General features: G+C 40.7%; 1 protein-coding gene across 3 annotated transcripts in view; it reads right to left on the bottom strand.

Moving 5' to 3' along the window:
- Positions 1-1,394: 1,394 nt before the first annotated feature.
- Positions 1,395-22,916, bottom strand: part of atf7ip (activating transcription factor 7 interacting protein) — a 38,276-nt gene continuing 16,754 nt past the window's right edge. Inside the window, exons 1-14 of one of the 3 annotated variants that reach the window (XM_030053219.1) lie at positions 19,142-19,201; positions 13,814-13,866; positions 12,363-12,887; positions 11,327-11,852; positions 9,323-9,498; positions 9,035-9,172; positions 8,771-8,842; positions 8,579-8,652; positions 6,964-7,025; positions 6,049-6,693; positions 3,133-3,237; positions 2,934-3,011; positions 2,617-2,699; positions 1,395-2,334 (exon numbers count right to left, since the gene is read on the bottom strand). In XM_030053219.1, the coding sequence (XP_029909079.1) occupies positions 1,873-2,334; positions 2,617-2,699; positions 2,934-3,011; positions 3,133-3,237; positions 6,049-6,693; positions 6,964-7,025; positions 8,579-8,652; positions 8,771-8,842; positions 9,035-9,172; positions 9,323-9,498; positions 11,327-11,852; positions 12,363-12,881 (2,940 nt within the window). In that variant the 5' untranslated portion in view covers positions 12,882-12,887; positions 13,814-13,866; positions 19,142-19,201 and the 3' untranslated portion in view covers positions 1,395-1,872. Of the gene's footprint in view, positions 2,335-2,616; positions 2,700-2,933; positions 3,012-3,132; positions 3,238-6,048; positions 6,694-6,963; positions 7,026-8,578; positions 8,653-8,770; positions 8,843-9,034; positions 9,173-9,322; positions 9,499-11,326; positions 11,853-12,362; positions 12,888-13,813; positions 13,867-19,046; positions 19,067-19,141; positions 19,202-22,916 lie in introns of those variants that run through there. The other 2 variants (XM_030053228.1, XM_030053212.1) reach the window with 2 other exon arrangements.

Below are 22,916 nucleotides of genomic sequence, written 5' to 3'. Positions count from 1 at the left end.
CAACATGTTCTACATTTTAAGTTAAGTGTAATGTCGGCAGCATTGTAAATGAAGCTTCTCCAGAGAATTAAATAAAAGATTGATGATGATGATGATGATGATGATGATTGTTGAGAGAGTTACTCAGATCACTTTTATGTTTATTGGTCTTGGTAATAGCTGATTTATGAGAACAATGGATCACTTAGTGGTAGTTAAAATAAATAAATAACACATTTAGTCATTAGATAACCTCCTTTCTACTTTATTGTGCACACAGTTGTCATTTAATTATAATTTTGCCAGTGTGTTACTTTATGAAAAATGGAAAAATTGCAGATCATCAAAATTAAAATTCATTTTGTTGAAAGAGGGAAATTGGTAGCTTGTAGTTTAAATTCTAAAACTAGCAGGGTGATTTAATTGCCATGCCACCCAAAGCCCACAGTTATGGTTTAAAAGATTTAGGGGGGAAAACAAATATTTATTTTGTTTCGTTTAATTAATTAAAGTCTGGAACTGGTTCTTAAACTGATAACCCTTGATGATCAAAATGACATTTTTCAAGAATATCTGCTTTTCAGTAAACTGATGAAAAAGGAAAGTGCAGGACTTCACCACTGCACCTCAAAACCAACCTCTGGAGGACACAGGGAGCAGCAGCTTCACTGTGTCTCCTGCCAGTGTTTCTTGAGGTGTTACAACCACCCGTCCTCACCTACATGGCTGATGGGATGAGCCACGGATGGTTTCTATTGCCTTGTGGGTCGTGCAGTTTTACTGGTATTACAGAGGAGCTTGTTTCCTGCAACCCAGAGTATGTTCCGTGTGCTTCTCTGCTTCAGTGGATGAATGATAAATAAGAAATGTGGCAGTGTGTTCGACATGGAGGTCCTCTTGTGGTTTGCACGGAGGAAACTGGAAGCTGAGTGCTCTGGTCTGTCAGAGCACATTTTAGCTGTTTGATGCTTCATCAGCGGCTGCCAAATATTTGGAGCAGCTGTGAGATTTCTGAGGCAAATGCAGCGGCAGTCAGTCTACCCACTTCACCATGGTAGGGAAATGGGAGCGACTCATTGCTGCTGTGTTATCTCAATCTGTAAAACATGGTGCATTTGATAGCTTTAAATAGACTGCTAATAATTGCTACACCCACGCCTCTTTCAGAATAAAAGGCACAGCCTCACACTGCTCTGGAATTGTTTACAACAGTAAAATGTAATATTTGCAATTCCAAACACAGAAAATAGGCCAATTATGCCTGATCACTGAAATTCACTTTTTTTTTTTTTTTTTTTTTTTTTTAAATGGAACCGCTACATTCATGCTGTCAGACTGGTGGACTCTATGAAACTAAGCACTCAAGGACAAATACAGAGGATATAAAATCTATCACAAAATAAGGAAGCACCAACTTTAATAAAACCTTTTATTGTGTTTGCCAAAGTCTGGTTGCCAGACAAAACATACAAAAGTTACCGTCATTCAGTTTCTACTGCACATTTATGCATTTTTGTGCAATTCTGCGAATGTTAACATGGATAATCCTGTCACCTACTGTCCAGTAAAGTAAATGACATCCGGGTCAGAGTAACAGAAGTCAACAACATAAATATCTGACTTGGTAAGGGCTAAATATTTCAATTATATACAACAGCTTAACTCACAAAAAATATACAATACATCAGCAAGGCAAAAACCAACCGTTGCCATATGAATTCTCCAAGTCAGTCAGAAGTCCAGTTGTTATGCAGGGAAATATTTACAGGTGTTTTGAGGGTGTTCCAATCCACAATATATGAATTCCTAAGACAATTAAACAAGTCAAAGAATCATTAATTTCCTACAAAAAAAAAAAAAAAAAAAAAAAAAAAAGTTCCATTTTTTAATAGTTCAGCTAGAATTAGAGCTGATGACGTTTGTGCACTGAGGTTCACAGAAGGACCCAAATCGCCCATAGATGTCTTTGGCTCGGACAGCAAAGTGGTAAGTGGAGCCAGACTGGAACTGGGTGAGGGTACAGGCCATAGGCAGAGGCAGAGCCTTCACCTCGCCAATCTTTTTCCAGTGTTGCTGTGCCGCGTTGTTGTTTGAGTTGTCTTGGTGGAAGGCATAAAGGTGATAACTGTCCACGGCTGCACAGGTCCGATCAGTTTCTGCCACACACCAGGACAGTACAATACCAGTCTGGCTTGGCACCAGCTTCAGCTGGGGCTGTTGAGGGAGTGAGGTCTGGGCAGCCTCTGGAGGTAGGCGGCCAGGGGGTGGGGGTGCAGATGGGAGAGGAGGCAAAGCCATGGTGGAGGCCCGGGTTGATGTAGTAGTGGTTACAGAACGGGACTTCATTGGGGAGTCCTGTGAAGGAGAAAACAATTACTATAAATTGTTGCTCTAGCAAAAGGAGGTATGAAAAACCACTGTGTCCTGCTTGCACAGAAACTGCTACTGGAAAACAGCAGAACAGCATTTCATGTTCTTGAAAGTTGTGATTCTCCAATTCTAAAGTTCCAAACACCTGGCCTTTGTCTATACTTGTGTATGAAATAGATGTTTACATTGGACAAAAAGGAGCAATTGCAGTGTGTCTATTTTACATTTGGTTTGTGTAAAACATAAAATGCAGTTCTCCATCCTTACCAGTGGGGGGCGGTGGTGGACTGTAACTTGAGGATTGCCTGAAGAGTTCTGATTGCTTTGTGGGGATGACCTTGCTCCAGCGCCTTAAGACAGAGGACAAAAAGCAGAAATTTATATTTATATATATACATATGTGGTGAAACTACAGTATATGTGTCAGAGGTCCTCCTTTTATTTTTGTTTTACTTCTCTGAAGAAAGTAAATATCACAGGTCCTCATTTTATTTTTCTGTTTTACTTTTTTGAAGAAAGTAAGGATTGACATCTCATTCAGCTACAACAGCATGCACAAAGCATGATGATGGAAGGGGCCTTACTATTGGGAATGCTGACAACCGGGAGTGGACGCTGAGATGTTGGAGGAGCTGAAACAGTGGCATTCTTTACTCCGGTCACTGTGGACAATGCAGATGATCATCAAAATGCTATACTGCTTTTCAATATATTGTGCTTTCAGGAACAAAAATAACCAACATCTATTTTAGGATAGGATAACAAGTTGCACCTTATCCTTACCTTGCACATCATCATCATCCTCAGTGAGATCTATGACTGAGCCTTTAGGACGTGCCCCTGGAGCAGCTGTTTTGGTTGATGATGCAGAACTTGTTGCTTGGTTGTCTGAAGGAGAGAGAGGAATAACAGTATTTTACTATTGTTTAGCCAAAACAATCACAATGGAGAAAACCCAGTTTTTTTCTCAATATGATCGTGCCTCAAAGCAGTAAAACTAAAAATGTGTGGGGAAAAAAATACAAGCATATAATGTGAGATAAGGTGCAATCTATGTGGCTGTGTGAAACCAAATATGAAACCAAAATTGGCAAACTGCAGGATTACAACCTTGGACCTACACATGAAAGGCTGCTGCCCTATCGAGTCAGCAGAAGCACCAGTGTGGCTGCCTGAGGGCTGTAGCATAATAGAAATTAAATTGAAGTAGCACGGGAGTCAAACTGCTGTTGAATGCTGCGCTGCAAGCAAATGTCTGTATGGTGGTTGCAACATGAGGTCTGCTCATTAAAGGATATTCCACACCAGATGGAGGAACTTGCAAATCACAAGCTTTTCTATGAAATAAGAGGAAACAAAATGAATCCAGAAACTGGAACTAAGTCACTTAGCAGCAGTGGCTGCCAAAGTTATCACAAAGCCATGCTGTCTTGCACAAACTGGGATAGATGGCCCTCTGATTTCTCTCCAGGAGTTATTCACCTCTGTCTTTTCGGTCCCTGCTGGCACAGTGTCGCAAGTGCACATATGCTATCTCACAGCATCAGGCAGTCTTTACAATCAGCAAAAGAAAGATGGGCATGATGAAAACAAAGGGATAAAAACACAACCATGTGGCCCAAAGCACTTGTAAATAAATGCAACCACTATTGTGACAATGCTGACTAATTTCATGTGATGGTATATTTGGGGTCAGTGAACAAACTTGTGTCAATATTTTGACTATCTCGGCTGGCCAGCCTGTCAACACTATGGTAATCACCTAAATTTGATACTGTTTTGGTGCTAACACTGCAAACTGGTTTTGTTTTTACTATACTGCCACTTGGAGAAACATACTTTTTCTCTATTTTATTTTATTTAGCTAGTTTGCTTCCCTTATTTACCTGGGGTGGTTTGGCTGGACTATTCTTTTTCAGCAACACCCTGCCTCATAGCTTCACAAATTCACAATACAACCACAGACTGACTCTGCTGGAAATGGAGCTGCTTCCCTGGAGCAGCTGGGGTGAAGTGCCTTGCTCATGGAAGTTTAAGCCCTTGAGGTACAGAGGAGGGGAAGCTCACCATTTATTCATTCACCCCCCCACCCCCACCCTGACTTTTCCTACTCAAACCAAGAACCTTCCAGTCACAAGTCTGTTTCTCTAACCTTTAAGCCACAGCTGCCACATGGCAGCATGGTACACTAGACTTGTATTCTTTCCTTAGGAACGACAATTTAAGATATCTAGAAATCACCTACACTAAGTAAGAATGCTTTGGAGATTTTTTTTATTTTGTACTGTAGTCTTCTACAGTGTCTTATAAGCCTGTAAGGGTGTATCTAATGGGATAACACAGAAAATAAATTTCATTAACTCATTCATATAGGCAGTGGTACATGACTCACATTTTTGGGATCGACTATGACTCTGGTTTAAAATCTGGGAATTGATGGAATTGACCCTTCGACTGCATAAATTATGTCATGTAGGAAGTGCTTAGGCAATGATCACACAGGACTTGTTTTCTTCTGCTAAAAACATACCAGTGTATGGAGCATGACATAACGCCACATGTACCAAGCTGTGTGTACATACAGTAGTGAGCAAAACTTTCTTTGACCATGCTGACTTATTGGTGTCGTAGGTTTACTCTAAACATGGTGTGCTCTCACTTTACCCAAAGGAAAAACACTTTTTTACTCTTCATTACCAGATTGGTTTCTAAAGACCTCTAAAGGTCAAAGTTAAAGGCTGCCCACTGCCTAAGCCAGAGAGTATGCAGGTCAAGTCTACATGGGCAGGATTAGTGTGCAGTATTTATTTGCGGTATTATACAAGGATACAAGGAAGTTTATTTGTCATTATACAACAGGTTGTATAGTGAAATTAAAATGTGGTTCCCTCTTGATTGATTAATTGATTGATTGTGTAGAAAATAGAATTATTAAGCCTGGAGGAGTTCAGATGGTGCATTTAGTAGTCTCACAGCCTGAGGGAAGAAGCTGCTCTGTAGTCTGGTGGTACAGCAGCGAATACTTCTGTATCTTTTGCCTGATGGCAGCAGGGTGAACAGGCTGTGGCTGGGGTGGGTGTTGTCTTTTAGTATCCTCTTGGCTCTGCGCAAGCACCTCACCTCCCCGATATCACTGAGGCTTGGTAGATGGGTGCCAGTGATGTTTTGGGCAGTTTTAATCACTCATTGCAGAGTCTTATTATATATAATATTATTTTTATATATACTGTCATTTACTTAGACACCACATTGAAAGGTCATTGCGCTGGTAAATGTGGTTTAGTGTGTACAGAGTAGTCACAACTCCCTGAATTAAAACCTGACTTTCACATCTGACATTTGTCAAATTTTATGCTTTTTCACTTTATTCTGATCTTGAAATATTAGACTAATTTTTAAGTGTAATCTGCACTGTTCTTCTGCCTCTTATGCCATTTAGCCAATCAGCGTAGCCAAAAGAGTGCAATCAACAGACAGAAAGAGTCAATTCTATTGTGGTCCAGATACCCAGAGTCAACTCCAATTCTGCAGTTTGTTAGAGCTGAAGAATGAGCACTCCGCCACTACATATATTTTTCTTACATTTTTGAGAGAGATCAGCCAACAGATGGACTCTTTATAGCTTACACTTGTACCTGACAAAGTAAACAATTTCAGTGGCTCCAAAGACAACAGCCTTGTCAACTACAACACCCCTACCTGTCTTCGAGGTCATAGATGTCCCTTGTGGGGGTCCTGGAGCGGCAGAACCTGTTGCTGCTGGTCCAGAGGTCGCAGGTGAAGAGGCCGATGACATAGCTCCTGCTACTGAGACAGACTGAGCCGGGGTCCTGGCTGTAGTCACTGACACTCCAGCGTTGGGAGTACTTATCCCCCCAGCACCCCCCTGGTACACGGCTCGAGCTAGAGAGATCTGGGCGGGGGACATCTGACCGGTGGAGGCCTGCAGGGCTGGGACGGTGGCAGCAGCTGGGGCAGAGGCTGCTGCAGTGGTGGTGGCAGCAGCAGGCTTGAGTATAAAAGTGGCGGTGGATGCCGTGGTTTTGGCCTTGTTGAGAGAGTTGGCCGCAGACAAAGATGACACAGGGATGTTGACCAGTGTCCCAGTCTGGCCATTGGTCATGGACAAAGGCAGCTGGATAAGGAGTGGCTGGCCTGTAGCAACCATGCCGCTTCCAGGCGCTGTCTTCAGTAGCAGGGTGCCCGTGGGACTCTGGGTGGTGATGCCAGTGGCCAGGGTGGAGGCAGCATTCGAAGTGGATGTGATCAGCTGGAGGATGGGGGCCTGTGGCACCATGGCTGTGGAGGTGGACGTGGGGGCTGGGGTTGGCTGAGCTGACGGGGCTAGAATCGATGGGAAAAATAGTGGGATGGGAAAAGTAAAAGGCTGGGTTCAGATGTTGACAAGAAGTCACCGGGGCCTTCAAATGAAAAGCAGAGTATACCATACTATATGACTTTATCTGCAGTCAGTTGAGAGGTGTAGGCACTATACCACTGTCTGTCAGTATCCTACTTATTGTCAGATTACTAAAATGTTAAAAAAAAAAAAAAACATCTCATCCACAGGAAAAGATCACACTGCAGCCAGTGAATGGGCTTTCCTTTACTCACCAGTTGTACTTGTCGAAGCAAGGGTTGTTGGAGTCTGCTTTACCTCCAAATGCCGGACTGGCCTGTTTAGAAAGATTGCTTATGCTTAGAGTTGTTTACATCCACAACAGTATGGCACTCGAAGAAGACGACTATGAATGTGGCAAGATGTCGAATTCTAATTTATTCCATTCCATTCTCTGTTATCTTTGCACAACAAGTGGCATGTTGCCACCTCATGATTAAAGTTAGTATATGTCTCAGTATTCATTAAAGCGCTTAGCGGTAAGTAGTCGTTAACTTTTTGCATGTGTGATATCAGGAGCACTGCTGAGAGTCTAAGTGCAATGAAAATGATAATTAAACAACATCATATACTTTAATAATATCAATAACTCTGTCATGACAATTGTCCCGGTATGATTTTTTTCCTACAACAGAAGAACGTCAAGAAGATGACAGGACAGTTCTTTCATCAAAACCCCAAAAAAATTCCGGTCTCCTCTTCACTCGCAGTATTTCATTAATAGAATCACGGATCTCTCTCCAGCTTTCACAGGACAGTTCAGTGAATCGACGCTCAATGAACATCCTCATTGTCCTCCTCAAGTTTGTGGGCAATGCGTCCTTGCCCAGTAAGCCAACATAGTTGACCTTTGAGACCCAGTCACAGTACATTTCATAGGGGACTAGGTGACGAAACAGATAAGATGCGTAGCGGTCTGCTCTGGGCTTCCCTGAGCTTCTCTTGCAATTATGATACAGCACTCTCTCCAAGTGGGGATCGACTGAGCGGAGCTTTATGTCGGCTCTGCATTTCCCCTCACTGTATTCCGCCAGTCGTTTTGCCATGGCAATGTGCCGTGGAACATAGAGATCTTCTTCCTCTTCATCCTCCTCTTTATCTTCCTTCGTTTTCTTCTTGACCAACAGTGCAGGTGTCTTACCAACAGAGGGCACCATTCCCTCTCTGGGCGCCTCGGGCTGCGGCTCTACTGTCTGCCGACGGAGCACGCTGTTGGGGGGAGAGGTGCAGTTTTAACTACACTCTGCACTGCCCGAAGTAACGCTCAGGCTTCACATTGTAGAACGTCACAAGACTCAGGACCTGGACCCACGCGGGGTTACTTTGCAGGTGCAAAACACAGACTGGGAAGTGTATGTTTATTGATCCAAACCAGTCTTAATAAGAAATATTTTAAGTGAAGTAAGAGTTTAAAAAAAGTTGGTCCTGACAAACCGAACAAGGGGCATGAAATCTTGGCTTCCAAAAAGTATGGTTTTGGAGGATGCAAGGATTTCAGTCTTTATTCTGTCTCCATTAGATATCAATCCAGTCTCTAGTGATTACAGATAGCAATCCGGGACAATGTCAAATATTCACGCTGTGAACGGCTCCGTGTGTTGTACTGGCTTCAGTCCGGTATTGTCACGTTCATACAAAGGCCCAATTAAATTTACATACAATACCACAGATCATACAGTGCTGCATGTTTTAAGAACAACATGTTTAAACAAATCTATGCTGTGAATTTTGACCAGATAAACAAATCACTTCAAAAAAAATCCACAGGTCAAAACTGTTACTGTTAGGGTTCTAGGTGAGGAAATATTATAGGTATAGACACACACTTACCGCTGTGTTGAAGGGGTATTTGCAGCAGACGCTGTCTTGTTAACAGCAGCGGCAGCAGCAGCAGCAGCAAGTGCCTATAGAAACCATACAGTACACTGTCAGTAAAAATACTTCCACAATTTTTTATTTGAGTACCAGGAACAAAAAGAAATAACAACAACAACAACAATAATAATAATAATAATTTCTTACCTCTTGTTTTCTTTTGTTCTCTGACATCTGATTGGCCTCTCCAAACTTTTTTGCAAGTCGGGCTATCTTGGCCTAAAAACAAGGAGGCAGACGTGAGAATTTGGACCTTACTACCTGTAAGGTCTGAACTTTAACAGTCCTTGAATTACAAAGCACAATTCAGTAAACAAAAGGTTTACATATGTGAAGCTAAAAATAAACGGTTTTGCTTTGAAAGATGGGAAAATGTTTTTACATCAGGTAAATGGAGGATAATCTACTTACTTGGAGTGTGTTAAGGGTGGTCTGGTGTTTGGTGGCAGAGTCGATCTTTTCTACTCTCTCCTTCAACTCTTGTAAATTTTTGTCAAATTCTGTTAGCTGCAAGAGATTCAACCGTTCCTCAACTAACTGTTGCACAACCTAGGGAATAAGGTCAGACAGAAAGGCGAAAATGTGAATAAAGTTTACAGACTGCAACACTTAAACAATTAAATACTCAAGTGTATATTGACAATGAAGCAGACTAAAATGAGGACTAAATGGTTAAATGCATTAAAACAGATTTGTAACCTTTTCAAGTTTAAGGCGACTGCTAGCTTTCGCAGTAATTTTCAGTTCCAATTGTGCTTCCAACTCCACACCATCCACCTTGGGCCTCTTCACATCCCTTTCCATGTGTTCATCTTTTTCATAACCCTCCGACAAAGTTCGCTTCAGTCCCGAGGTGGAGCACTTCGCCTCTTGCGCTAGTATGGGAGAAATGGAAGTCAGTGTTGATATGCCCAACCCACATCAAAGTCCAAACAGTTGATGACTTGAGAACTAAACGTGTTTTGATCATTCACAATATTTTTCAGCATGACAAAGTATTTTTACAAGAATACCAAGATTAACGATGTGATACAACATGGATTTCAAAGTGTGACATGAAACGTAGCTTGAAGGTTTTAAGTCCATTTCGCAACACATTGTTGCTTAATCTTGCTGTTTTCCCCCTCCATTTGCAGATTACTGGATGTGTAATACTTTACCCTAAATCATACTATGCTCTATAAAATAACCACTTGTCCAGGGCCATTTTGTTTTACAATCTTCTGTCACTCTGTTTAAATTGGAGCTGAACAGGATGACATGGTAATGAGGGATTTTCACTGATTTAAAAAAAAAATGATTGAATAGGTTTGACATTTTTCTCCTGCATTTCCAGTATCCAGGTTTCAACAGACAGAGTGATAATGTGTGTTGTGGAAGTAGGCTTATGAGAGATCATAATCAAAGCAGAGCTACAGAGGGGGCAAGCATAAGCAATCTTAGATGCTGAAAATTTGTCAAAACATCGTACTTTACTGTATATGTTTAGAAGTTGTCGAAATCTTAATTACAATTTGCTTTATCACTTAAATCACAGAAAATCAGTTGATATGTGTGTGCCATCTCTGTAGTGATGCAAAGGAACGTCTGAAAACTCCCTAGGACATGTGAGCGTTAACAGGTCAGGTTTCACCTTTGGAACAGTTATAATTTAAGTCTGACCTTGTGAAGCAGTTAGCAGTTTAGTTAGCCAGTAATTTCACCGACACTGGTCATTTTTGTGATATGTTTTATGTATAGTATAAAACTTCCAAGGCACAGAAAAGTCATCACATTGTGAATTTAAAGATTCTCATGTATCACTTCTCAGCTAAAAGGCCAATTATGTTGGTAAAACATTATTACTATAAAATTCTTAATATAAAAGTTCTAAATTAAAATTTAATTACTTAATTAATAAATTCATATTTTCTTTTAAGAATCTTTTTTAAAAATTCTGCAATGAAATATGTTATTCAAGTGCCTTAGGACAATTTGGTCTGAATTACTAAAACTTTCCAGTTTAACTTGCCTCAAAGAGAAACACGACAAATCATCCTGGATCATTTTCTGGAGACCAGATACAGTGTTTTGGCAAAGTGGTAGCAGTTGCATTTTAAAGTGCGCATCTGGATCCAAAAGTTCAGTGACACATAGGCCAAACTAAATCTGCCTCATTTATTGTTACACGCTGTTTAATAATTTATATTTAATGGAACATGTGAAATTTAACTTTTTCCTTATTAGCTTCAGATGGATTTAAGAAACTTCAAGGTTTTATTTATAGAGGCAGCAAATTACATCTCATTACCAAATGGGGCAAACTGTAGAGTTAATCATTAGACTTCAAAAATTAAACTCAAAATGAGCTACTAGTGAACATAAGTTGTAATAAGTTCCATTGAGGATGTGCGTTAGAAATTACAATAAAGTTCAACTGAAGCTATAAGTTAAGAACAGTCTTTGGACATGAACCTTCATGCTTACAGTTCCCAAAAAGCATTATTTTTTTAGTTTCACTGGTTAAAATGGAACAATGGAACAAGGAACAATGTAAATCTCAGTATTTTAAAAATCCTGACTGATAATTAAAAAAGAACGAAAGGAATATAAATCTCAGTATTTTAAAGATCTTGAATGATTGAATTTTTTTTTTTTTTCTGGTTGACACATCTATAAGGACTCATTACCTATCTGACAATTTAGCCACACTCACACTCATACCTGTGTCACATGGTGGGGTGGACGAGGGGCGAGATGGCTTAGCAGATTCTCCAGCCTCCATTTTTACCTTCTTTGTCTCTACTTTCACTGAGTCCACCTCCATCTTTTCCACTTGCTTTTCTACTGATCCTTTCTTCACATCTTCTTTGTCATCCTCCACTTCTTCCTTTATGTCCTCTTCCGCTTTGATTTCCTGATCCAGCTTCTGATCCGAGGGAGCGGAAGGAGCTGGACCAGCAGAGGAGGAAGAAGGAGGAGAGTTGGCCCGAGGAGAGGAAGCAGGAGCAGTAGTTTTGGGGGAAGAAGGTTTCTCTACTTTTCTTTTGGCTGTGGAGGCCTCAGGGGCCTTAGCCTCTGTAGTGTCATTATCCGTTTGCATGGGATCTGGGCACTCAGGTTTTATCCTACTGTCCTTGTCTGATTTTTTGCCAGATACTGCAGGTGGTGGAGGCGAATGTGGAGCTGAACCTTTAACAGAGTCCTTAACAGACTCCACAGCCTGGCCTTCTGTTGTAGTGTGTGCCTCCTGAAGAAAAGAACAAGGGTTAATTAGAACAGGATATCAGAAGAACTTGTGGTTCTTGGACGTGCAAGCATTCCAAACTTCCAAGTCCAAAACAATTCAATATTAATGTATGTAATCAGTGCTATTTTTTCTTTAAAAGGTAGCACCAGTCCCAGTTGCACTTTGAAAACTGCAGGTCACTAGGTGGAGACAGCAGCGGTGAATAGGGAGCGGAACGGACGGCAGGAGCAGCTACCAAATCAATCTCATTACATCGAGGTGAACTGAAGTGCAACCCTACAAAACATCCAATGACTTTCACATACATTGGATTTTCCGCACTTAAATCACCAGCAATCCACATATGCACTTTTATGTGGAGGTATTACTGTCTGTCTCAAACAACACCTGTATATCTAGTTAATATCTCAAATGTTTTCATGCTGCTGATCCCACTAAATATTAGAACCCCAGACATATGTACTTAATCTTTTTTGTCACAAAAACAATTTCCAAAATGTTAGCATTTACCTCTTTGTTTTCCATCTCTGTGATCACCTCTGTGTCTTTTTTCTGGCCTTCCTTTGCCTCTGTTGACACTGATGCAGGGCACTCATTTGATGGAGATGGTGAAGACCCTTTCTTCCCTTCCTCTTCCATCTTTTTAAGTTCAAAGTTCAAGGAGTGGAATGGCGATATGGGAGAAGTCGGAGTTTCATCCTTGGGTTTTGGACTTTGTGAAGAGGAAGGAGACGGGGACAAATTTAGGGAGAGGGAGGGAATCGGGGAGCCCCTTGAGGCTGGAGAGACAGGTGATGCAGCACGTGGGGAGTTTGAGTCCAAGGTGTTGTTTTGCTCTTTGTCTGCCACTTTTTGTCCATCGTCTTTGTGTGTGCCATTCAAAAGAGGAGGTGGAGATGGATTGGACAATGATGGAGGTCCTGTCAACAAAGTGTTGTGCAGAGTTTCCAGCTGCTGCCGATCACTGATTTTCATGGTTTTCCTGGCACGGAAAATTTTCTTCTTCTCCTCTGCCACAACCACTTCCATTTTTACCTGTAGAGGGACAAGGAGAGATTAGAGGCTATGCAGTGGCACAGTGAGATTTGGAAGGATCTACAAAACCAAACAGATAGCTAGGGCAATAAACAGTACTGCCTCTCCCGCCTGTGAAACTGGTCTGGGCTGTACGCACTGCACAACAAAGATGTGACTGCAGAACTTCAGATGAAACACTAGAGGTCACTCTGGAGCCCTATGGTTTTCTTGTTTGTTCTGTTCTGGAAGGTTCTTTTTCCACTGAGATCTGCATACCAAACTACTCTGTTCCACAAGAGACAGTTTTTTCACTACAGAGTTGACTCTCACTCTTTTGAATCAATGCCATGTCTCCTCTCTAAGGATCTCTGGTATATTTACATATATCTTTTCCAAGTGACAAAGTCAGGATGAAGCTCAGTGTGCCAAAAATCCTTTTTTATGATGGAACAAAACTGTTCAAACTGCCCTGACCAATTCCCTGAATTTCCTCATTAGCCTAAGGATTTCAAGTGTACCTCCGTCTTAATCCAGAGCACGGAAATGACACTGTAGTTAACAGCAGCAGCAGCATTTCCCAACCCTGCCTACCATCCCCCCATGTTGCTATTGGCCACATGCTCAGCCAATCAGAGCTGCCAAATTGAGGCTGTACTGGCAACAGTAAAGAGGTTACACAAAAGGTGAAGGATTTTCCGTACACAGTTTTGACTGTCGCAGACACTGTAGTTTTGGAGCTAGTTGTCACAATCTGTGTGTGTTCATGTATCTGTTGGTTGAATATTTATGATACAACAGTACATGCTCAATTTGGTCTGATGTATGGAAACTGTGTGCTACAGTAAAATAAGACACGCTCTTACTTTGCACTCAGTGGTAAACCGTTTGTGTCGAATAACATGCATTGCATACAGTTTTATGAAATCAAAAAAAGAATAGCTCACCTTTAACTGGCAAGGTTCCTGATCATGGATTTAACACCAAATTCTTCAGCAATCTAGGGGGAAACAAAAAAAAAAGACTTTAATTGTTTTACTGCTTCATTCAATGGCTACATGTATACAATTGTCAGACCTTCCAAGTTAAAGCCTCACCCTTAAATGATCTAATCTGCTTTAGCAATCTGTGTACCTCTATCTATTATTTAGCACTGAAACAGCAAAACAGCTTAGAATGGTATTTTCACTGACAATAATAGGATAATATACACTGATACTGATGTGACATTTGAAGCCATGTTTCAGCAGTGTTACATGTTACCCTACACTTTTATTACCACATGTTACGACCATTTGTAACGTAATGGTAATAAAAAAAATAAGTATTTAATTACACCCAGAGGAAATCATGCATTTGGCCTGGTGTGTGGGTGTCTCTCCCTGTCTGTCTGTCCGCAGCTAATCTCACAAACTATTGGGCCTATCAGCCTTAAGCTTTTCTGCACAGTTATGATTGTATAATGAAGAACCTCGTGTGGTTGCGGTGACTCAGAACATCTGAAAAATGTTTGTTCTCACTACTTACGCTCTCTCTCTTCAGTGACTGTCTAGCTCACTTGACCACTGCTACTCCCTTTCCCTCTCTCTCTCTCTTTCTTCACATACCACTGGGCCTATCAGTCTAATATTCCTTTTATCCTATCGTTGCCATGTTCGCTCTGAATGTGGCTGAAAAAATCCAGGATGCGTGTTGTGTTTTTTTTTGGGTCAGCTTATAAAATGCACTGCTGACAAAGAAAATCAACAGAATATAGAGCAGACACATGGGAGAAAAACACTGTAAAAAATGTCAGAGGCTGATGTAATCTGTCAACAAGCGGGGGTTAAATAGGTTATTAGCCTGATGCTTATGCTGTATAGTGTGTGTGAGTGTGTATGTGTGAGAGAGAGAGAGAGAGAGAGAGAGAGCAAGAGAATAAAGTGAAACATAACAGAGAGAACAAGAGAAAGCTAAACCTGAGAGGTTGTGGGAGTTTTACAGTTAAACAGTGATGTATTATATTTGAATCATACAGTAATTCATTTGTGATTTGAAAAGTGTTTGACGATACAATTGGTTACTGAGTCTCTCCTGAGTTTTGCTCAGCACATAGGGTAGCCTATCGTCAGAAAAATGGTTGATACGCCTTGTGGAGGTCTATACTCTTCTGAGTGCACTTCTCCTGCTCTTAATAAAATGTGCATGGCCAATGCAAAATGTGATTACAAGAGGTTTTTCAGTTCATTTATACAAGTGCTGTAATAATAATTTCTGCTCAAGATATTTCTGACCACAATAGTTGCAACATGACAGTGTGATACTGGGTTGTGATTACTGAGTGAATGCTAATATTAAACAGTTGATTAAAGCAAACATGATATTTAAAAAAAAATATTGCTTGATCAGCTATTTTCAGGTAATATTTTCATGTAAACGTAGGGAGCAGGCTAGTTCTTTCCCTGGCCGGCACCTCACCAATCTGGGTGTGTTCCCTGATTTTGTATTTCTTTCATGCACAGAGATAATCCTGAGCATAAATTGAAAGAGAGAAACCAATAAGAGACCTAACACAGCTAACGACAATACACGACTTTCTATGAATACAACTCACTGCTGCTACTAACAGCTAAATATAAGGTCAAGAAAAATTGCTTTCAATAATAATTAACTATCTGAAGGTAAAAAAAAAAAAAGAAAGAAAGAAAGAAAAAAGCCACTACAAGAGTTTCCATTTTCAGCAGGAAAGGACAAATTACACTGGTTTTCAAGATGCCGACTGTCCAATAATACATCTCAACGACATGCATAACAAATAAAAAAGCACCATCGCAGTGAGGCACATGCAGTATGTTGCTGCATGGCAAGTAAATAAGTGTGTAATTAGTACGCTTACACGGGATAGCAAGGATATTTTTAAAAAAAGGTCAATGTATCAAGTGAAGAAACCTTTGAGATCTGTTATCATATGATAGCAGTGACCTGGGCTGAGGTACAGCTATACTGTTAATTACTGCCCAACAAGGCTGCAACTGAAAGGTATCTGATACCATCTAAAAAGGCCTAATTTTTCCACCAGTTCAGTTTGCATATTTTGCAACTTGGCATGTTGTGACATGCTGTGACTAGAACTTATTCACCAAGCAGACTCCTATGAACTGGATATATACAGTGCACGTGAAGCTGAAAAGCACACTAAGCACATTGTTAGCGATGCCAACTTGGATGTCAAACAATGTATGCTCATGCTTTCTGTTTAGCTTAAAAAATATCTAACTAGAATTTCCTTAAACACCTTGCTGTAAAAACAACCCAGAGGAGATTTTCAGCATCAACGCTTTAAAAAAATTAATCTGAAAACATGATCTAAGTTATCCACATAACAAATCAGTGGTGTAAATTCCCAGCATGCTCACTGGCTCACTTCACATTCCAATGTTATTGCACACTGCGCGCTGCGCAATCTCCCCCTCCCCCACGCTACAGTTTCATTAAATGCGCCTGGATTCACTGCAGAGGCTCAAAATGGCCGTCGGCTCTGCTGTTTGCAGGCAGGCTGAGCTCTCAGTAGCTAGCTGAATGGGATTCTGTGTCAGCAGCAACAGATATCACGTTGCAGCACCACCCTGTTCATCAATAATTTGCTCTTGATTTCAGCTTTGATATATGGTAAAGCTTAATTTAAATTGTCACAGCCAAACAAAATGCAGCATATACATTTCAGTATATTTAACAAACATGTTAATTAAGCTACAATTCTGCAGTTCTCTCTCACTAAAAATTATCAAAATGCTTATGCTGTAGTCCGTTTCCCAGCTGCCATAATCAAAGTCTGAGCAAATCCTTAACCAGACTGACGCAGGCTATAGCACATGGTTCTGACTGTAATAATGGTTATGGCTTACATAATGTATGTATTGTGTGACCAACTCTTAAGCGACTGTGGTAAACATAAGCATTCACTCTAAAGATTCCTTTTCTTTTTTAGAAGCCCAGACCATGACAGCTCAGTTCAGCTGCCCGTATTTGGCATTAGGGTTTTCTGCAGCTACATCAGTCAGTCCTCTGCTGACTCTGGCTCAGAGAAATCCAGAAAACAGTCATTACAGGCATCAAATGAACATGTAATGGCTGGGCGTGGCATTTCATAAGCATCTTAAATGATGTAATTAAAGGAGGGGTTAAAAAAAAAAAAACGACAACTCTAAATACGCAATGGCCTTATTAAAACATAAACCAAGCACAATATACACCAATAAATAAACATATTACTATGCGTGTATCAATTCCACTGCAGACCATGCTGTTTAATTCTGAAGTCACTTTTTGTATCACTCTCCACTGGCCGTTTTCGTTCTCAACAATGCACCCTCATTCTGTAACATTTTCAAACACACCGCATGCAACTTGAGTCAACATAATCCCCAAGTGCACTAGTTTCATGTATAGTTGTAATGGGCATGATACCATCCAAGACGTTAAGAATATTTGTCTTCAGCTTTAAATTGCTGCTCAACTTGTTTGTTTACTGCGGTGGTGCCAAGCGTCTCAGCCAAGCCTTGATGTGCTGGTATGTTGTGTGTGAGAAGCAATTTCCTTTGCATAGGTCTTCATGCTATACAGCACTTCGGTTTCAGAAACAGTAAAAATGGTAGACATATCCATCATCTTCGCAGCTCTGATCTTCACACATCGTTGTTTCAACATCAATCAACTGGTCATCACTGAGTTGCTGGCCAGTGCCTAAACACTGCAGTACCTGTGCCAAACTACCTGTGACCTTCTGACCTGAAGTATTTGGAGAGAGAGGTGGTGTGGTGGTAGTTCTTCAACATGAGGACTTCAAGTTGAAGCATCTATGACATCAAGCTTCTGCCGCGCTTAAGTGTTCATGGGCAAGAAACTGATTCCTAAGGGCCTTGAAGGGCACTATTCTGTTGCTGACCATGTACTCTAACCTCCCTGCGGAAAGGGGCAACGAGATGGAAATTTCACCTTCAGGGATCAACAAAATATCACATTATTTCAGCCGTGGGAAAATGCAACCAGACTTTGGCAGTATACTTAATATTATCCATAATTTGGTGTTGATAATTATCAACGATATTGGCCTAAGAGTCTAATCAAGGCTGTTCTGGAAGAAATACATTTATTTGTGAGAGTTAAATTGCGAATAGGCTGTTACGACCCTGGCTTGTGGGCCGCAGCATGACGTGGAGAGAGACATGAGATCAGACATAATTTTATTTCCACAGATGCAAAAATTAATTTAAAATCTAGGGGAGCAATGCAATGCAATGCAAAAAGCAAAGCACAAAAGAGAGCATGGTAAGAGCCTGCCTCAGGAAATGGGCTCCCCGCCTTTTATCTACACCTTCTCAGGTGTGGACAATTAAGCCAATTTAGCCCATGCACCACCCCAAGACTCTTGCCCTGCCACTGCACGGCCAGAGAGTGTGCAGAGGGGCGCAACACTCTGCTGAACCTAATTCAAACTCATCATCGTTTTCTGAGGCTGCTCCTACTCTACAGTCAGAAATTAGTACAACCTGTCCTTCCCTGGCAAATAACTGTACTGATGGGTTTCTTGTCTGTAAACATTCTGCACTCTACACACGCCTTTACCACAAGACAGCTGTGAATATATAAGATAAAATTGATGAACTGCACAAGTTAAGAGCAACATCTAAATTGTTACATATTCAAAAGCTATGGACTTTTGATGAAGCATTATTTATCCCTAATAATGGGCCTCCTTGTGCTGCTGATTTAAAAGTTGTAATGAAACACAACTTCAAAAAAAGGCCATAACGATATAGCATTTCCAGTGAAATTCAGCATGACTAAATGTAACACTGACAGTGAAATGTTAGTGTGGTTCATGGACTGATCTTTTAGATTGCTGGCATCACTCACAAACGCTAGACTGAAATTACAGCAGGCAAAATGTAATTACTCAGGCATCAGTCAGTCAACAGTTATGTTAACAAGCAAGCTAACCAAATTTCAGGTTTCATGCAGAAGTCATCTAAGACAACACTGCCTGTCAAAAAAATATGGACATATAGCGCACTATCTGTATCGCCTCTACAGGTAAGTAATGTCTTTCTACCTGCGTTACTGATATAATTTAATGTTCCATCATTTAAAAATCTGCCTATCACCTGTCTAATTAGTGAAAATTGACAGCTAATCAATCACCTTAGTTCCTTGACATATGCAGAATATCTTCAAGGTGAAATGTTTAACAAAAAAAAAAAAAAAAAAAAAAAAAAAAAAGGAAAAGGAAAGTTGACCTTTGACAGGAGGATGTGTGAGAATGAGGCCTTCCAAGTATTTGGTTGATTGAGGGAGTGAGCAGCGTCTGAGAAGCCAGGAGGAAGAAACAAGAAAAAGAATGGGGGAGGGGCTCAGCTAGGACTATTCCATCTTTCTCATTGCAGAGGTTTGCTCTATCAAGTCTGTGTTGCCTAAAACAGCTTAAGAAAGGTGACTGAAAAAAGGAAATTCAGTAGGTAGAGTCGGCATGCTGTTGACACAGCTGAGACAATCATGATGATAATATGAAACTCTAAAGACAAAAGATTTTTTTTTTCTTTCAGAGGACAATATTTTTCACTGTACAACTGTATTACAAATAAGCACCAATCATGCTTCTACGACATTTATAAGCAGCATCATGTGGTGATTACCAGCACCAACCCTAGCTAGCAGCGCACAGGCAGAAGGGAAGTGCACTGCACAGTCTGCTACTTAGCAACACCCACCCATCCCCCACTCCAGCACAGCCTCATCCACAGTATGGAAAAACACAGCCAGGCACGGACTGAACCATTCTGACAGATGGCAGGGGGGTTCTCCCTTCTACAGAACACCACAGGTACCACATTTCAAGAGTCATTTTTCCTCTCTCCAAAAGCAAGAATGAGGGTTTTCTGCTGGCTTCAGCTTACCCAAAAATTGTAGTGTCAAAAAAATAAGCAATACCTAAATTTCACCACAAAGGACCACAAGGCTAAGGAGGTCATTTCTGAACAAGAAATTGTTAATCTTACATGAGCCAGGGTAGGACTGTTCGTGAAACTAAAGACTTACTATAGAACATTTACAAACCAGGCTTCACTTTTTAGAGCTAAGTTATATGACCATTTTATCATTTTAAATTGTTGTCTGGTGATATAAGTGTGCAACTGTTTTCTCTATGATGAGACAGATATTAATCTTAAAAAAAAAACTGTCATAACTGTAAATCAGTCCTTTCAATGAAATAACATTGTATCCTGTGAATTCCCCACCCTCTCTCCTTCATAGATTTTTATCTGTGCTGCCAGCATACATACAAAATGGCCACCAGTGTTGCTGTGCACAGCTACACCGAGCATTCGCTAGCATCAAACTGAGTATCTAATTTCAAGCTCAGCTTACTACTTCTGTAAAATTCATTTTCACACGTGAGGTGGCCATATCACCACTGGTTTTGTCTCTTTTCAGCAATTTTCTCTTGATGAACTGGTGTGCACTCGAGGTGCAACAACATTAGGTCTCACACAGATCCCAATATGGGCTGATGTGACAGTGTTCTGCTGTCAGATGAAAATACAGTCTAAGATCAATTTACAGCCCCATGATGGTTTGGCTAGGCAAAAAATGTCTTCTCCAGAATAGCTGGCTATAGAACATTCGAAATACGGATGTGAATTCCAGTTCATGATGCGCCGTTTACCTCTCTGTTTTCTAAAACAAAAAGTAATGAGTAGATTGCAGACAGCAAGAAAGAGAGAGAACTAAAGTTTACTCTCCCTCGAGCCATTGATATTTTCAGTCTTTACAAGCTCTAATCTCAGGCCTGATGAGGTGGATTCCACAAGTAGCAGCACAAGTTTAATGGTGTGATTAAAAAAAAAAAAAAACAGTAGGGAGCACAAGACAATAGGTATTTCTATTTTGAAACTAATCATATCTATCTAGCTATCATGCAAGGACTATACAGTGTGTCCCATTTTCTTCTTTATGCTCCAGAGGTCTCCCCTCTACACATCATTATTTTGCCATGGTAGATGGCTCTTGCAGTATCTTTAATGTGCTCTCACTTTCAAAGAACAGATCTGCACAAACTTCAGCAAATTTCGATGTTTGAGCTTGAAAATTGTGAAGGGAAACTAGAATCGAAAACCAAAACATGCTAGTGTCCTCTGAAGCAGTTCAACCTCCCCATACCTAACAGGTATGGCTTTGCTACTTTCATGGGAGCAAACAGGAACTGACCAGAACACAAATCTACAACAGGTTCAACCAAACTATGATGGGAAATGTTTTAAAAAGGGGGAAAACAGTCACCTGGGTCAGAGAGACTAAGGCCTTTCATAAAACATTTGCTTTGCTGATCAATAGAGCACATGGTTGCGAGGCTGGAGGGGGGAGGGGAGAGGACAAAAGAAAATGGAAAGGCAAAAAGGGGAGGAGCTGAGTTCAGACCGCACCATCTGAGTAACGGCAGGGACTGTTGCCAGCCACAAGTCTATTTTTGTGGTGAAAATTACAACCTAAAAAGTAGAAAACAGACACTCTCATGATGTGTGATCAGAAGCACTGACTGATCAAATCAAATCAAAATTAAAGGTTCTGCTGCTCCAATGTTTTAAGGAAGCACAATGTGCACTTTAGTCACTGAGCATAGCTAGCAGCGCACAGGCAGTGCTCGAGTGCACACCCCCAACACACTCAACCAAGCGGCGCCCCATCCCCCACCACACACGCACACACACACACTCTGTAACAGCCTCTCCGACAGACAAATATGGGCTAGACCATTTTGATGGTGGGGGGGTGCTTCCACAGCAAAAAAAAAAGAGGCAAATTTTGAAGTATTCAAGTCATAAAACTTACAAAAATCCAGTCTTGGATTTCTATTGCTAAATGAGGAAAAGGGCTTTTTTTTCTCCCTGAGCTTGATAAAAAGTAAACTGCAAACAGCAGACTTATACTTTAAGAAAAAGAGAGAGATACAAATGGATACAGGGCACAAGTTTTCTTTTTTCCCCCAGGGACATGTAAAATATACATAGCACACTAAATCTGTAAAGAGTATCCTAATGAGTAACAATGTTAGGTGAAAGATCATTACAATCATTTCATCATCAATTGTTACATGTGTCATTTTTTTTTTTTTTTTTGGTCTCATCTTAATGTTTTTAAGCAACAAGCATCATTCTTTAGCTACACAGAGCCTTGCTAGCTGTGCACAGCAAGAAATGAAGAGCACAGCTTGACACAGTAAGCAGCCCCCGTCCGCCCTACCTCTCCCACAGCCGGGAGGGAAAGTGCCAAACACGGACTGAACCATCCTGACAGAGGGGGGTTCTCCTTCTCCACACTACAGGGGAACAAAAGAACCACCCCCAAAATGTCAGCACAACTAACATAAATTCAGTCAAGTGTGTCTTCCTTTACTGAGTGTTTTATGAATGGAAATAATATACAATAAAACAGCACAGTTACAGCAGCTTACTAATTTGCCTAGAAAAACACACACACACACACACACACACACACACACACACACACACACAGACAAACCAAAGAAATGTAATTATAGTTCAGAGACTGAAAATGGGGTTCATATTTACAATGTTAATTGTAAGCTTCATCTCTATACCTTGAGAGTAAATCAAACCTTGCTGTGCGTTCTTTGCCCCTCCCCCCCTTCTGCTGCTGCAGAAGCACAAAATGGCCACCAGTGCTGCTGTGAGCAGCATGCTAAGCACTAATCTCAAGCAAGGGAAGATCCACTTACAAACTCCGCCCACTTTTTCCCTTGAAAAACACATATTTATGTAGAAACCTCTTGATTTACTGATTAATGACTACTATCCTGAATCTTTACAACTGCCGTGATTTATTTACAAGCTCAAAATTTGATTTTCATTTCGATTAAATTCTGTAAAGCATAAAATACATTTCTAAAAAAAAAAAAAAAAAAATCATGTTTTTCAGTCCCTCCATTGTTCTAATAGCCTACATGACATTTACCAGCTGTTAAGCATAGTAATACAGTACTAAGTTATAACTACT

Source organism: Myripristis murdjan, chromosome 1 (assembly GCF_902150065.1).
Source record: "Myripristis murdjan chromosome 1, fMyrMur1.1, whole genome shotgun sequence".
Lineage (NCBI taxonomy): Eukaryota > Metazoa > Chordata > Actinopteri > Holocentriformes > Holocentridae > Myripristis > Myripristis murdjan.
Note: the sequence above shows the minus strand (reverse complement) of the source record. Positions and strands in the feature narration are given on the sequence as shown.